Source organism: Crocodylus siamensis, chromosome 4 (genome assembly GCF_052110815.1).
Source record: "Crocodylus siamensis isolate JL-2025a chromosome 4, ASM5211081v1, whole genome shotgun sequence".
Lineage (NCBI taxonomy): Eukaryota > Metazoa > Chordata > Crocodylia > Crocodylidae > Crocodylus > Crocodylus siamensis.
The window spans coordinates 164237903-164254715 of NC_143398.1; the positions used below are offsets into that span (position 1 = coordinate 164237903).

The following is a 16813-nucleotide window of genomic DNA, read 5'->3' on the forward strand; positions in this document are numbered from 1 at the left end:
ACAGAAGTTTGTTGTTTTAGCTAAATAAAAGTTTAAATGTCGAGGCGGGGGGGGGATATGACAGTTGATGTTGCGCTCCTAATAGTGTGGCAAAAAATATCCCCCAAATATCCATGATTAATTTAGTGAATTGGAGATAGTTCACCTCCCAATGACTTCAAGTATCTGCTTCAGTTAGCTTTGGTAAATAAAATAACCAAATCATAATTCAGTTCTCTGATGTAGCTGCAAAATTAATCTGAAAAAAATATCAAAACACATGGCTGCTTGATAAATGTATAGTGCATATCTTCTAGAAACAAAACCTACATCTCTCTCAGAATTATGAATAATATGTATTACAGTTATATCTAACAACAAAAAAAATATTGTTTTCTACAAAAAGTGCGTCAAGGCTTCCTGCCCGCTAATTTAAATTGATTTGATGCAAATTAAATCCACCATCACAAGGCCAGTTAGCTCTGCTCAGAGGAGGGTCACTGACTAATCAGTCCCAAATAAGTCTGCCAAACCTGCATGCGAACATTTCCAAGTATGGAGATCCCCCAATTTCTATAAGTAGCCTGTTCCAGTGCTCGAGCACCTCCATAGTAAAAAATTTCTCCTAAATCTCCGAACTAAATTTCCTCTGCTGCAGTTTGAGTCCCTTGCTCTTTGTCCTGTCCTGTACAGCCACAAAGAAAAGCCCATTTCTATCCACTGTATAATTGCTCTTCAGGTATTTAAAGACTTACCAAATCTCCCCTCAGTCTTTTCTTCTCCAGATTAAAACCACCTTAGTTCTTTTCAACCTTTCCTCAAAAGTCATGTTTCCAAGACATTTAATCATTTTTGTCAGTCTCAGCTGAACACTTTTCAATCTGTTTACATCCTTCTTGAAGTATGGGATCCAAGAATGGACATAATACTCCAGGCAAGGCCTTAAGTGCTGACTACAGAAGGATCACTTACTTCCCTTGATTTGTAAGGGACACTCCTGTTAATACAGCCTAGTATCTGTTAGCTTTTTTGCCATAAAAACAACCCACGTTGCTGACTCGTATTCAGCTTCTGGTCTACTGTAGCCCAAAGGTGCTTCACTGCAGTCTAGCTAATCATTCACTAGTCTGTATTTGTGTACGCGGTTATATACTTCTGCCTTCTCTGCATCATACGTAACTAGATTGCCATCTACATTAAAGGCCTTGCACTTTCTTTGGTTTTCCTCTTAACTTCCGACATACTCATAGATTCCCTTTATAATCTATTACCATTTAATATGTCCCTGGTCAGTTTCATCTCAGAACATGCCTGGGTCTTCCTGATTTTCTCCCTGCATTTCTGTGCAATACCCTCATGCTCCTCTGGTAAATGATCAAGTTTCCAGTTTTTGTAGTATTCCTTTGAGTTTTAACTCATTGAAGAGAATGTGGTCTAGGCAGACTGCTCTCCTGCTGTGCTTCACATTCTTGTCACACCTGGAGAGCTTGCCCCTGCACCTTTAATACCACCTCCATAACCATGAACAACAGAGGCTGGGGTGGGGCATGGCGACCACCTGCAGGAGGTGGGGGCATGGCAGTGGGGAGCTCCGCAGGCAGCCACAGTGGTGCGGGGCAAACGACAGCCTGCGGGCACCACTTCTGTCAGGGGGTGCACCAATCTCAAATCTACACGGTCACCAATGTCCATAAAATACAGCCAGCTCTCCTGGGTTCCTTTCCACCTCAGACTTGCTTCCCAGCAGATCCTGCCCACCAGTTCCCCGAGTTTACTTATTTGAAGTCCAGTGCCTTGACTCTGTTGCTTTACTTCCTTCCCGTAGGATCTTAAAACTCTTTCATTTCATGGTTACTGTCAAAGTTACCATCCAGCTGTTTTCTCAATCAATTCCTCCCTGGTGGTGAGGAGCAACTTTAAAAAAAAGTTTCAACTGAAGGCAACCTTTGCAACTGTTTTAATAGCAACGAGATCTGGCACAAAAATTCTAAGAACATATCACTTCAGTTGTTTGTTTTTCAAACATTCTTGCCCCCAGAGGGTTTTAAAACAGTGATGTTCAAGAAAAACAGTTTGCTTAGACCAGAAATAGTTTTATTACATGAAATCACAATCTTCTTTGTAAAACTCTCCTATAGATGTGTAAAAGTTATATGAAATATCTACTTTAGTGGGATACTTAAGATAATTCCTCATTATAGGAAGATGCTTTTGGAGCAGTAGGGTGTTCTGTCAAGTTGTAGTTTTAATGGACTATTTTTTTTTTAAAACTTTTATTCTATTCTTCAAACAACCACAAAAAACCTCAAAGACAAATATTCTTAAATTTATTATGAAAACTGCTAGTTTACAGTCACTGTTTCAGAGAATAAATTTCAGTGAACAGTTTCTTCCCACGCCCACTGTTTAAAGCATCAACAAGCAACCCCCAATTCTGATTCTCAAATCTATGATTAGCATTTACTGTGCTAATTCAAGATGCCTTGAGCCATGAGAATATTCCATACACTTCACACTTTTGTCAGACACAGTAAGGAATAGCACCTATGATATCCAAAGTGTCCACTAGTGTTATTTGTATAAGCCAAGATAATGAAACAGTAGAACACAACCCAACACAGTCATTTTTCTATTTTATAATACTTTTGGAAAAAATGCAGAGTCTTTCCCACCTATTAAATAAATAACAGCTTAAGGGTGGGCATCAACCCTAACCTACTGTCAGTTTGTTCAAGAACATGTTCCCCATTCTCCAGTGGCATGGACTTGATGGGCCTTAAATACAATTAAACTAAAATTTGTGCAAACCTAAAACCTAAAAATACCAAAAATCAGTGCTGAAATTTAAACTGGTCAGTGGCTCATTTACTTCATAAACAAAAAACAAACCATGATTTCTTGTGTTCTTCCCACTGTGGAAGCAGGGGTGCCTATATAAAAAAAAAAAAGTGAGAAATTCCACAACAGCACCTATGGGCTGCTTTCAGCAATCATGCTTTAAAAAGATGCATCAGAACCCTTCCAGCCAGATGTTCTGCAGGCTGCCCATTATAAATACTAAATATGACCACTTTTTTTCCCCCTTTAAAAAGATGCACACAAATTCTTAATGCAAGAAGACAAAATGGTTCCAGGGTGCCATTCAATTCCGTTAAAATAAATTTATGGTCCTTGCAGGCAGACTCAAAGAAGAGAGCCTGAAAGCCATATGTGCAGATTCCTCAAATGCATTCCAAGTTGATGCCATGCCTATTAGCTCAGGAAGAGTAAACAATTCCTCCTTTAGCATAGCAAATGATCCTTTCCCCAGAGACTGCTTCACAGGCCAAATTCAGGTACGATTATTCTGCCTCCGTCATCTCCAGGCTTCAGTTTTTCAGTCTTTGCACAAGGTTCAGAAGCACATCATCATCTTGGTATTCTCTGTTCTAAGTGTCACTCCAGAAAAAAAGACTCTGGAGATTACTAAAGGCTCACTCAGAAGATGCTCCCATATGCAGCAGCTGCAGGAAATCAGCTATGTAAGCTTTTCATGTTGAATCTGGTAGTAACAAGCCTAAATTAAAAACAAAACAAAAATCCACTAAGTTTCAGTACCATTTTTATGCTACTAAAAACATTATATCAAATTATTTCTCCAGCTAAGAAAGAGGGGACCAATGAGGGCTAGAATTTCTGCAAGGCCTTTAACAATAATAATAAAATCACTTAAAATGTGGCAAGCTGAGGCATTAAATAGAAGTGAAATGTTTTAAGTTTAATTCCACATTACATCTGGACCCAGGTATTTGGCATTTGAAAAAAACCCCCAAAAAACCAAAACAGACAAAAAACAAACAAACAAAACTTTGGCTCCCCCAAAAGTGATGTTTTTTTGTCAGGATGTCCTATGACAACCACATGGAAGTCGCACTCTGCTGCAGGTCACTGTTCCCCTAATTTGCAAGGAGGTTGAGATCAAGAAAAAGGGTCAGAAAGTACAGAGATAAATGCCATGACAATCTCCGGTCTCAAGCTCAACCTAGCTTGACCAGATAAATTCATTTCTAAATGAGTGGCTTCAAATGCAGCTCAGGTGAACAATACCTGAAAACTTAATAGAAAGCTTTGGGATGTCAAACAGATTCTTTTAGTAAAATTAGTCAACTTGGACACTGATCTTTCACCCAGAATTTTGTTAAGAGCATACATCTGATGCACTGTTACAAAAACCTAACTCTACTTCCAACTTTTGTTGGAGTTAGGTAACTGACCCTTCTGCACTAGAGCTGGTTGAGATTAAGTTTTGATGGAAGATTTTGTTGGAAATTTTAATTGGTCAAAACAAAACCAATTATGGAAATGTATTTGTTTTGGTTCATACCATAGAATTTTGATTTTCATTAGAACTTCCCTTGAGACAGACACAGACCTCCAGAGCTCTTTTAAATTAGGCAACAAAGCAGTGGTATCACCTGGGATGGACTACTTAGGTTCAAGTCCCTGATCCAAACTGTCTTGAACCTGGGCTTTCCACAGGTGAAGATCCTAACCACTGAAGCTTTCGACTGTTCTGGGATGTGTCATGCTCTTTCACAAAGCAGTTTAACATGCTTTGCCTTCTGTTCTACATCTGGTTTTGTTTCACATTGGAAAACTTGATTTTTGTTCACAAAACCAACCAGTTCTACCTCACATTTAAAAAGTAGAAATGTCAAGACTCCAACATATACTACAGTGGTCGAAGTCATAGGAGCAGCACAATACAAGGAATCAAAGCCAGTAAACACTGTTGTTCAGATGACCTATTCATTTTTTCTTTTCTTTTTTTTTTTTTTTTTTTAAAATACATGCTTCAATTTTGACATCATTGTTCCTCACAGCAGATAAAAGATCTGAGGAAAGATTAAAAAGTCACAACCAGCTTTAGCTGTGGTCATTGCCATAGGCACAGTACAAAGAATATTAACCAGAGAAAAGAACAATATTTTATTTTAGACAATGCCATTTATCTTGAACACTTGCCTTCAGGGTTGTGAACATGATGCCTTGTTCCCCATGCTGGAGAAATGGGTCCATCAGGTCTTCGATTAAGTGTACCTCAGACCCCAAATTCCTTATCCTGTCAAATGAGAGAAAAGAGACATGCTATTGCATTCCTTTTAATGACCACGTATGCTACCAAAATAAAGGAAGAAATGAAGACTGACAAGTACGCAAAACATCTTTTTCTCTAATTTTTTTCAGAAGCTTTCGGAAAAAAAAAAATCGTAATTAAGCACCCAAAATGGAAATATCTGCAAAAAAAGTTAGAAGCAAATGAAAACTTGGTATGATTCAGAAACCGTAAAGGCTAGTAAAGAGGCCACCTTTGCTATGCAAGCTCATATTCAAAGAAGTAGTTAATAGCGTATTCTCTGCATATGTAGGTGGCGGTATCCATATTTTATAGGACTTAAAGTTAGTTACTTTTAAGTATCCTAGGAGACTAACCCAGAGTTCTTCTGCCTTATTAAATTCAGTTCTACTGCTGATTTTACTGTATGGGTTTATGATACAAGATGCTGTAAAGTAACAGCTGCTCACCTGGCTCGTAGCACCACATACAGAAAAACAGGAAATAAGTCATCCATGGACCAGAGGAAGTCCTCCTGAAGAGTCTCAAGAACACTCTGAGAGATCTCCTCAAAAGTCTGCTGGATTACCTTCAGTTTGTCAGATGGAGTAAAAGTGGTACTTTGGGAAAAGGAAACAAGCAAGATTACAAGCATTGCAAGTTTCACTTACCACAATGGGAAGACAGAAGGTTAGTTACCATTTTAAATTTATTTTCTACAAAAGAAAATCCAGTCAAACTTTTACAAGTCACTGATCATTTACATTGCAGCAACCATTAATTCCAAGAAAAGACTAGTTGCACGTTACATTAGTAGCTGCAAGAGCCGGATCAAGACATGCTATTGAATAAAATTTCTTGTTTAAGGGTCTTAAACACATTTGTCATTTGGGAGTTTGTTTTCCTCCTCTCTCCTTCAAATACTTTATGTGAAACCACATATCCAGCAATTATGAAATCCTTTTCACAGAGGAAGTTGTTGGGAGTGCCTCTCTCCTGTCCCCTGTTCCTCCTGTACCAAGTCTAGCAGTGAGGAGGGCAGAGAAGCAGCAGCAGCAGTTCTGGAGCAGCAGCTGGTTATGATACAAGTGACATCTTTTCCCCTGCAATAGTGAACCTCCAGCTGGTGCTCTCCAAGGCACAGTACTGGCCATTTACAACTCTACCATTTTATTATAAAAAAAGTGGGGGAAGATCAATATCATGAGGAAAAATAAAAAACTGCAATCTAGTAAATTAACAGACTGACAGCATTTAAAAACACAAATTCAACAGGCAGTCAGAGGGTTACCTGATCTGCTGCAAACACTCAACAGCTGAGGCAAAGCAAGAATCTTTTGTAGTTGGCATCACCTAGGTAGTCAGGGAAAGGGGTGGGGGAGCAGGAAAAAGAGTTGTTTAGGATTTGAAAAACTTTCTAGTTCTAGACTGGCAGAAGAGAGCATAGTAAGCCAAATTTTCATACAAAAAGGAATCCAGCTTCACTACAGTAACAGCCAAATGAGAAATGGAACTGGCTGCATAAAGAAAGAAACAGTGCAGGATTCCATACACAAGAAAATGACACTGGGACTGAGGACTCTGACCTGTACCCAAAAGAATGCTGGGGCAGTGATAAAGCAGACAGGGAAAAATTCAGAGAGGAATTTTACTGTTTGTCATATTGCTTATGCGAATACAAGCAACAAGGTAGTTTTTTAAACCCTTCCTAAGGCTGTGCAGATGTTTGCTCCATCACATGTCCTTGAAGAACTGAATTGTTAAATCTGAAGTGTCCACAAGGATAGAGTTCTGGGAAAGTGCATTTAACATACTGGAAAGTCTGGGCTGAAGGGCAGGGAGGAGGAGACTGGAATGAAATCAGGGATGGATCCAGGAGGAGTTCAGTAGTGTAGCTGCACCCCAATTTACTGCCACTGGCTTCAGCTAAGCCTGGCATAACTTTTCCCTGCATCTGAAGCCCCTGGGCCAGCAGGGAACACCAAAGAGCAGGCACAGGAAGTGGGGTGGGGGCAAATGCTGCTGGGAGAAGGGAAGCCTGTCCACTGCTGCCACTGTCCCCAGCTAACTTGGGCAGGTGGGGCCCGAGGGGGGGGGAAGAAAAACAAAAAAAGGAGAGAGAGGAAAAGCAAGTCCCAGAGCCACTCCAGCTGTGGGCTGCAGCTGCACGGGGTGTCAGGCTGAGCAGGGGACAGCACCCAGGGTGTAGGTAAGTTTCCCCTTCTTTCATCTGCTCTGCTTCATAATGCTCCCCCACTGGCTGGGAGCAGGTGCTACAATAAGGAACCCACATACTGCCACTGTTGTCTCTGACAGACTGCATGGGGAAGCTGCCCAGTACCAACTGAGGGCTGCAGGTAGCAGCTGTGTGGGTTGCTGGGCTTCGCTTGGGACAGCGGCAGCAGTGGCAGGCAAATTCCTTCTTTCAGTGCCTGCTCCCTACCAGTGCAGTGGGTAACAGGCACAGGAAGGAGAAGCCTGCCCCCAGCCACTACTGTCCTTGGCCAAAGCTGGCATTCTGTATAGTCACTCCCCACAACATGAACACGTGCCCCCAGCGGCTGGGGGGGGGCACAGTGGTGGCAAGCAATGAGCTCCCGCAGATGCTGCTGGTGTTAGCAGTGGGGGGGAAGGCGGGGTGGCGAGCACCGAACAGGGGTTGGCAATTACCTGCAGACGCTGCCAATGGCAGTGGCTGGGGGTGAGCAGCGACCGCCACAGGCGCCACTGACAGTGTCAGCAGCACCTTTTTGTAGGGGGTGTATTTGTATCCCCTACGTGTTGCCAGTGCCCTAGATGCCCTCTCTGCCCATCAGGTCCCGTGGAAGCAAGAGAAACAGCTCTGGGCCCCGCTCTCTAGCTTCATACTTTCACAATTGTAGATCAAGGAAAATAGGGTCAGACTTAAAAATATTAAGTGCTAATAATGTCCAAATCTTTATAAAAGAATAAAAGCAGTTACCAACAAGCTTCACCTCTGGTGTGACAGCTGCTAGTTGCCAGTGTGGTAAATATATAGCTTTGAAACAGACAAAGTTAAGTGCTAAGAAAACCAAGCTTACTGAAATAGGAGAACTCCCTCCTGCCAGCACATTTTGGTTCTGGATGTAAGCTTTGGGCAAAGTATACATTAAATACAGTCCAAGTGGATATACCTTTTTATTTTCTCCCAGGATGGACACAGTCACTGGCCAGAATTTCCTAGAAGAAACCCCATATATTGCAGTTAAGAAAATACAACTTATTGTTCTTAAAAAAAAAAAAAAGCAGTTTCCAATCCTATGCATATAATGATGCATGCTTTTCTACAAAAAAGTGAGGGCTTTCCCCATAAATCTATACTTTGCAAAAAGTTTGGAACATTTCCGCAAGATAAATGCATTTAAGGAAAAACATATTATTTATGCACCCATAAAACACGCCTTTTCCACCACAACCTACTACTACCATTTAAAGAGAGTATATGCAATCAATTTGTTTATCCATGCTACTTAGATGAAGATCAATGTGTTTATGGAATTATAAAATCACAGAAGTTAGAGAAATACAGAAGCAGTGCATGAAAGATGTAATGGTGTCACGAAACATTTCGATAGCTTGGCTAGTATCATCCTAATATTTATTATGCTGAAACCATTATTTTTATACAACACACTCACGTTTGGACACCAAGAAAGCTCAAAAGAGCTGTATCGGATTGTTTGTTTAGACGCAGAACACATTCCCAGTAAATATCTTCCTCACGTTCGTTGTCCAAGGCATACAACATAAACAAAGGAGGGTAGAGTCGTGGTAACAACACAGGAAGCAGCAGCCCAGAACTGGTAACCGCATAGCTAAAAGTGGCGAGAAAGAAACATTTATAGAAAACAAATTAAGCTAAAAGAACAAGAATGCTGCTATTTTAACATGCATATTTCTATGGGAGAAAAGATAATTAAAAGGATGCCAACTAATGGACTAACATATAAATTAAGTCATATTTAAGAGCAAGATTACTACTTTGATTAGTACTGTACTATTGCACTTGGACTCTGTTAAAGCCTGGGTTTTCTTAATCTAATCTAAAGCTTGAGTGCTACATTATATTTCCATATTCCACATTCCTGCAGTGTGAAAATTTGCCTTTTGCCTCTACTCTGGGGTGCCTAGGAGAAAATACTTATTGCAAATATTACATGGCTATTTGGCCATCAGTATCTATTTTCATAGGCAAAGGCTAAGGGTTTTTCCTTTGGAAAGTGCAATATAGGTGCAACCTAATTCAGGACACCACTTATGCACATCTCTCTTTAAATAGGTGTTTAAGTGCTTTCAGAATAAGGTATGTTGTGTGAAACAGAGTTCTTTACTAGCTTTTTGAAGAAATCTCCCTACGCACCCAGGTTCAGGAGATTCTGATCTGGAGTCAGTTTTCCCACCACAGAAGGATGTCCTTCCCTTTGTTTCAGTCACAATGGGTGGAATTGTGCTGCCCTCTTCTGGGAGATCAGGAAACAAAAACCTAAACAAACAACCACCATATTACACCAATTCATTTGCTAACATACTATAAATGAAGGGATTCTCCAAGACATCCAGGATTACCACGGAGAGTTTACAGTACTATAAATTTATGCATGGATTATATTTATTTAAAATTTACACCTTTTAAGAGCACCTTATAAAACAGTTAAAGGCCAGCTAAATGCTGAAGTAGCCTTTTTTATTTAGGTTGTGCTGCAGGTGAAAGCATGCTAACTAGAAACTATTTGCATTAAGCAGAACTCTACAACAGTGCAAGAGGAGAATATTCCCAAGGCTGTTCTGAAGTGCACTCCTCTTGCAAAGAGCAATTTTTCCAACTATTTAGTTAGTCTAATAAAAAGACATCACATTTACCCCAAGAACCTCATCTCCTCTACCCCTGATTTCCATGTCTGCAATCTGTGGGGACTGGTTTAGAAACACCTTTGAGACAAGCTAGCAACAACTACTTTTAGACTATGCTGAAGAATGCCTTCTACTACAGGCAGGGCCTTAATAAGTAAATGTACCATGGGATGGGGGTTAGAGGAGTAGGTTTGCTGTTCTAATTTGTCAAGTCAGCTAAAGCAAAAAACTCTTTCAAGACAGTTCCTAAATGCAAAATTCTTTAAATAGAGTAGATGCTGGCACATTTGGTCTAAATTAATTCTAGCCAGTTAAAATGAAAGGTGTCTTTATTGATCCAACAGAAGCCTAACTTCAAAACTGATTCTTTTTACCTGACCAACTGGAAGATGCGTTTGAGGTAGGATTTAATTTCTCTCACAGCTTCCTGTAGTAATCGCCGATTAGCTCCCACTCCAACATAAGTCATTCTGTACACAGCTACTAGGGTCTCCACAAGCCTTCCCAAGGGATGGAGAGGGGTGTCACAGGCCTGAAGGGAGAGGTATTAAGATCACATGATCAGATGGTTATGCAGCTACAACACAAATCCAAGAGATTTTCTAAAAGTTCAAAAACTGAAAATAAGTCTTAGTTTAACTGTTCAAAGATCCCATAATTTAACCTTCAAACAAGCTACTGTGTGCTATGCTTACCAAGTCATTTCATTAAGGCACTCAGCCAAAAGCTACTGGCAGTTGGGCAGCAACTGTGAAACAGTTAAGCCCATCACACTGTAGAGCATGCTCTTCCCTCCCTTCCTGGCTGGAAGAAGGGACAGCACCAGTAGCCATTAGATCTTTGTACTTCAATTCCACCACAGAAATCACCTTTACAGCTTGAGATGTGTATCCCAATTTTGGAGAGCTGATTACTGGGGGAAAGTTGCATGTGGTTTGTGAGTAAGTATGATTTGCAAGTACAGAAAGAACCAAAAAGATACCACACCTGCACAACAATTGAAGTCAGTGGGATAACTGAAAGTTAGCAGGTTAACCTTAAAACCAGACTTTACACACAAGAACCAGAAGTGGTTGATCATGATACCTTTATTAAATATTTCCTGATGTTTTCATATTTCTCCAGTGTGAAGGCACCAACATGTTGTGGAATGAATTCCAAACTCTCCAGTGTCTGAGTGTGTGAACGACTCAATACTTCTGGGCTGTAGCAATACAAAGGACAGAGACGGTCTATATTCTAACAATACAAGACATGCTCTACAAATAAACCAATTACTGATTTTTAGAGTCTAAAATGTAGATATAGAGTTCCCCTGCCCCCACAAAATGGTCTCTTAAAAAGGAGGCAAAGGATGAGAAATGGAGGACAAGGAAACAAATTCCATCCATTATGTTCTCTTCCTAAACTTTCCAAAGTTGATGACACTGGCCATACACAAGCATTGTTTCTACCTGGAAAACTTCAGATTTCCCAGCAGAAACCAGACATATATGGGAATTCGTACCAGTTTCTCCCAAAACAAAACAAACCTGTCAGTTTTGGCACAAACTCAAATCTCCAACCTGGCAGAGGTTGCTGCTGGGAGAGTTCTTCCTGGGAGGAAGAATGCCTGTATACTTTCCCACTACTTGCTGCCCAACTCCTGGTTTCCAGGAAGAGTCAAGGAAAAGCTCCCCACACCTTCCCAAGATTGGGATCACCCTGGTCTGGGGAAGGCAGGGGAAACAGTTGCTCCTCCTACTCCCATAGACCAGTAAGGGAGGGAAGGAGCAGCCACCTGTTGCTCCATACCTGCTCTCACACCAAAGTGAGTCCTCACTAATGCTATGTGAGTCTTTCCTGCAGGTCCCAGTATCTTAAATAGCTTCTCTACATTTTCAGATGAAATTTGAACACGTTCTCCTCTAAAAAGGCCTCTGCCTTAATTTCTTAGCTTTTCAAATTCATTACAAATCATGCTGAAAAACATAGTGTTAACAGAATTCTTTTAGAGCTGTGCGAAACAGCAGTGTTCTGCTTTGATTTCCATTTCAGTGGAACAGTGTTTCATTTAGAAAGCACTGTTACATTTTGTCGAAACAGTTTCACTGTTTTGATGTTTCGCTCACAGGCTATAATGGGGGAAGCACGAAACAGCCTATAAACTTCCCCGCAACGGGCTCAGTTCCCCAGGGCTGCACGTCGCTGGGAGCTGAGCCTGGTGGCGCGACGCGCTTCCTGCCACTAGGCTCAGTTCCCCAGTGCTGGGGCAGATGGGGGGGGGGGGGGCGGGAAGGCTGGCTGTGGCCCTGGCCTATGCTTTCTGGGTTGAGTTTACAAGGCCAGGAAATGGACCCCCTGCCTGCACTTCAAAAATCACCCTAGGCTAGACAGCAGCAGAAGTGCAGGCAGGGGGCCCAGTTCCTTGGTTCCATGGGAGAATTTGGTGCTGTGGGTCCTGGCCTGCCACAGGAGCTTGACACGGGCTTCCAGGCCAGGTGATGCTGTAGGCAGCCGCAGAGGCTGAAGTTTGCCCACAAGCCCCGTCAGCCTGGCCACCAGCCTAGTCCCTGCCCAAACACCCCAGCCCTCTGCCAGGGGGAGATGCCTTCACACAGGAGCTGGAAGAGACTGTCCCAGAGCAGGGTGAGAGAAAGCAGGAGTGGCCTCCCGATCCCCCGGCGGAGATGCCATCGAGGGTTTCTTATTCCCCCACTGGGAGCTGAACTCAGTGGCAGGAGGCGCTTCTCTCTACCAGGCTCAGCTCCCAGCCCCACAGAGCTTAGCCCAGTGGCAGAGCACAGCCCTGGCTCTGCCCATCTCCTACCACCAGGCTGAGCTCCATGGGGCTGGTGGACCCGATCGAAGCACAGCCTGGCAGCAGAAGGAGAGCCAGGGCTGCACTCTCCACCAAGCTGAGCCACGTAGTGCTGCGGAGCCGCTCAGAGGGCAGCCCTGGCTCTCCCGTGCCTTCCACCACCTGGCTGGCTGCTTCAAAATTAGAAACATTTTGACTGGCCTCGTTTAGTTTTGAAGCCCTTCATTTTGTTTTGATTTCATTGTTTTGAAAAGAAATAGCCAGCAAAGCTTCGCACAGCCCTCCTCTCTCTATATGAGCCAACTCCCCATTAGTCTTCCCTGGAATGCAGAATTCCAAATAGTTAGATTACTGCTGTTTCTAAACATTTACCTACAATACACAGAGACAGGCAAATACACACTTGGAATTAGACACCTCTTCCAATATGCATCAGCTGGTACCGTCACACCAAATGGGGGTAAAGCCAGTTATAGGGATCAAACAAATGCCAACCAGTCCCTCTACTCCAGAACCAATATTCTGCATCAGGAGGTAGAATCGGTGAATTTTTCATATTTGAACTAAAAAAAAAAAAGTCTCACAATCTCAAGAGCACTAACCTGTCTTTGTGTTGACGCCGGTTGGTGGTCAGGGCCACAGCAATATTATCCCAAGCCTTCCATCTATCCCCTTGGCCTGGACTCTCACAACCCAGCTGCTGCCAGCATTCGTCAAACACTGCTTTCCATTTCTCATCAGCAGGTACTGCTAAGATTCCAAGCTTCCTCCTACAATAACAACAAACATGATTTAAAACAGTCGTGTTTCAAGTCACAATACTTAGGAAAACTAAGTCAGACTAATCCAAAACATTGAGCTGCATTATGTTTACCATAAAGAATTTTTGATACATCAGTTCAAGTATTAGCATTGAAAATAAAGGAAAAAAAAGAGAGAGAGACTTAGATCTATAATAGTTTGACTTGCTAGGGTTTCCAAGATTACCTTCTTTAAAAGGCTAGTGCTGTTCTGCTTCTTAATTCTCAGACAAATACATGACCTATAGTAGGGACAGTTCCCCAATTCTTTCCTTTAGAAGAATGTGAAATTAGTCTGTTTTAATAGTGTCTTAACATATGTAATCCAATATATATGACTCTTGTGAAAAGAGACAGCAGTATGAGTCTGATGTCAAAGAGAAGGCAAGGTCGATTTGCTCCAACAGACTAAGCAGTATGTCTACTTTGGTTAGTCTGCCAGGTGCAAAGCTACCCTGCCTTCCTCTGTCCATTGCTTTGCTGGCTCAGAAGTCATTAGTAACAAAAGAATGTACAACCCAACTAACTGTTTTCACCACTGATGCTGACTGAAAGGCCTACAGATCCACATAACAAAGAAAAGGTTTTCTTTTGACATCACATAGAACAGTGGGATCAGTCCATGATTAGTACTCCTCAGCATTACAGACTACAAATAAGTTGAAAGTAACTAATAGTTCCAACTCAACAAGCCATGATACACTCACAATTTCTCATTCATAATATTATCAGCCTTGAGTTAAGAACAGGCAACACTGATTGAAAAGTTGTCTCATTTTGTATCATCATAAAAGTGGGCACTAATTTGTCGGGGGGGGGGTTGTTTTTAAAAACACTACACCAATAAGCATAGGCTTTTGAGGCAGCTAAAATAAGGTAGCTAAAGCCTCTCGTTTCACAGACAATCTTCACAAATATGTAAATATTTACTCATATAGACTCCCTACTGGGGTGAAAAGCAGACCTCTACCAAGATTGCAAGTGTTCAGTTCAGCAGGGAAGCCTGGTTAACTTGGCATCCAGTTGCAAGTGTCAGTACTGTCAAAATAAATTACCAGTAAGTGCTGCAGGGAGCATAATGAAGTCAGCCATTCAAAAACCATGAGGGCTATATGTTCATATATTTCTAAAATTTGAGAGTAAGTTTAATGATCCTGAAACTAATGATTCAATAACACTACTTATGAGCAGGTATGGAGTCAGTAAATATTTTGAAATTATCTATAGGTCTGCCAATTGATTTTTGGACTGATGTGAAGAACAATTAAAATCAAATTTATCTTCATTATCACTTAAAATGAATCAGAACAAGGATCTTCAGAGAGAAAAAAATCACTAGACTAATCCAATGTACTGCCTATTCCCCAGATTAAATTTCTAGAATCACCTTTGCAAAGGGTGGTACTCAATCATTTTAGCAAAACCAAGAGGTTCCTCTATAATATTCCCAGCAATCAACTATGCACGTTCCTTGTTCTACTGATATGCATCCATACTATACTGGATTTTTTTGATGACAGACTCCTCCACAGAACTATTGCCAAGTTAGAAGGTATGCAACCAATGTACCCTCTCAAATTTTACTATTTCATTCTCCATGCTAGCCTTGCTGAACTCATGCTTCAGCTGAGGTGGTCAGTTAACTTAAAATTTCAAAACTCATTACCTTCATGCCCAAAGCAGCATTGAAGAGAAAGGAGAGTGACCCTCATGTACTTCCACAATCCTGAAGCTTGTTTTCATTATTCTGCAACTCCTACTTAACAGTATCATATACAGCAAAAGGCATCACAATAAACAATCTTTAAAAAGTTAGTGTCAGATGCCAAAATGCTTTAAGTTATCTAAATAGCTTCAGAACAGGTCTGTAGTTATACAGAGACACTCAAGAGCACCACTGTATTAGAACAATTGGGCCCTAGCCAGCACTTACAATACTTTAGGTTTGTCTTTCTCATTGTCATACAAGTTGGGTTTAAAGTAGGTTCCAGTGATTTTTATCCCAGATCCCCATTCTCCATTGAAGAGACCTTCAATATAATCTCCATTTGGCAAGGTGAGTGTTCCCTTGGAGAGTGAAGAGAACAGAGAAGACAAAGTAAAAAGTTAAAGCTGAAAGCCATTCGTAGCAGAGACTGAACTAAAAGGAGTTTAAAAAAAAAAGGCAAGGGTACACAAGTCATAATTACAACCTTTCCACTAAGAGTCCAGTTATCTGAAAACTCTCCTTCATAGACTGTATCATCTTCAGAAAGCAGAATCCCAGTCCCCTACATAAAAAGAATAAATCACAGTTAAAATAATAATGGACCAATAAATATAGAAAGTAAACATCACTGAAAAGACTGCATACTAGATTTAGGGATAAATTGTAGTATATGATGGTTTTTGAAGTGATAGCCACTGAAGAAGCCTATAACAGAACACAAAAACACCAACATTAGAGGACAGAATAGGAACAAGTTCTTCCAGGTTTTAAACAGTCCAGTACGTGGAATACCCCATATAGAACAACAACTGTTACTAGGTAGGGGAAGGGCTGGCGGGACAAAAACTACACACCACACATGCACGTGTACACACTAGACAGCCTAGAATCCAACTCACCATCATTTTGTTGGTATTAAAGGCTCCTTCATAATATAGTCCAAACTGAGTAACTACAACACCATTCCCCTGGCAGAAGTCATCTTGCCACATTCCCATATATTTTTCACCCCTGCAGAAATAGGTGATGAAAAGAAAAAAAAAAAATATGCAACTAAAATAGTTTTTTAGATGGACTAGTTTATTCATAATCACTCCTACTGTCTCTCTGATGTGACACAGAATTAATAGCTTCTAGAAGGAGGAGTCAGAAGCAGTACATTTGAATTCTGTATGACAACTGCTAATCTGATTTCATCAGTTCAATGAAAGGACAGTTAACTACCAGAAAGACAAGAAACCAAACAAAAGATATCCTTCATTAATGTATTCACAGCCCCGTCGTCACATCAAAACCTAGCATTTCAAGTTTTCAAGAAGACGGAATGAGACCCTGATAAAGCAAATGTTTAAAGTGACTAGATGTGAACGGTAGCTATAAGAGAAAAAGGGAAGACGACCTGAATCCACACTAACTGACCTTTGAAGGACCCATACATAAAAGAAGATCCATAGCAAAAAGAAATGTATAAAACAATGGATACAAGGTTATATGAACTATGATTATGCTTTATTATTCAGACTTCTTGACACACAAGCTAAGCTGTCACAACCTACAGG

At 41.1% G+C, this 16813-nt stretch overlaps 1 protein-coding gene across 4 annotated transcripts in view; it reads right to left on the reverse strand.

The window, feature by feature from the left end:
- Window positions 1-2289: 2289 nt before the first annotated feature.
- ALS2 (alsin Rho guanine nucleotide exchange factor ALS2) overlaps window positions 2290-16813 on the reverse strand; it is a 50446-nt gene continuing 35922 nt past the window's right edge. For all 4 annotated transcript variants that reach the window (XM_090044760.1, XM_090044757.1, XM_090044758.1 and 1 more), the window contains 13 exons: window positions 16154-16265; window positions 15739-15816; window positions 15480-15613; window positions 13349-13516; window positions 11033-11150; window positions 10321-10478; window positions 9456-9578; window positions 8734-8910; window positions 8230-8275; window positions 6366-6427; window positions 5545-5694; window positions 4984-5080; window positions 2290-3535 (listed from right to left, as the gene is read on the reverse strand). In XM_090044760.1, coding sequence (XP_089900886.1) covers window positions 3497-3535; window positions 4984-5080; window positions 5545-5694; window positions 6366-6427; window positions 8230-8275; window positions 8734-8910; window positions 9456-9578; window positions 10321-10478; window positions 11033-11150; window positions 13349-13516; window positions 15480-15613; window positions 15739-15816; window positions 16154-16265 — 1462 coding nt within the window. In that variant the 3' untranslated portion in view covers window positions 2290-3496. The remainder of the gene's footprint in view (window positions 3536-4983; window positions 5081-5544; window positions 5695-6365; window positions 6428-8229; window positions 8276-8733; window positions 8911-9455; window positions 9579-10320; window positions 10479-11032; window positions 11151-13348; window positions 13517-15479; window positions 15614-15738; window positions 15817-16153; window positions 16266-16813) is intronic.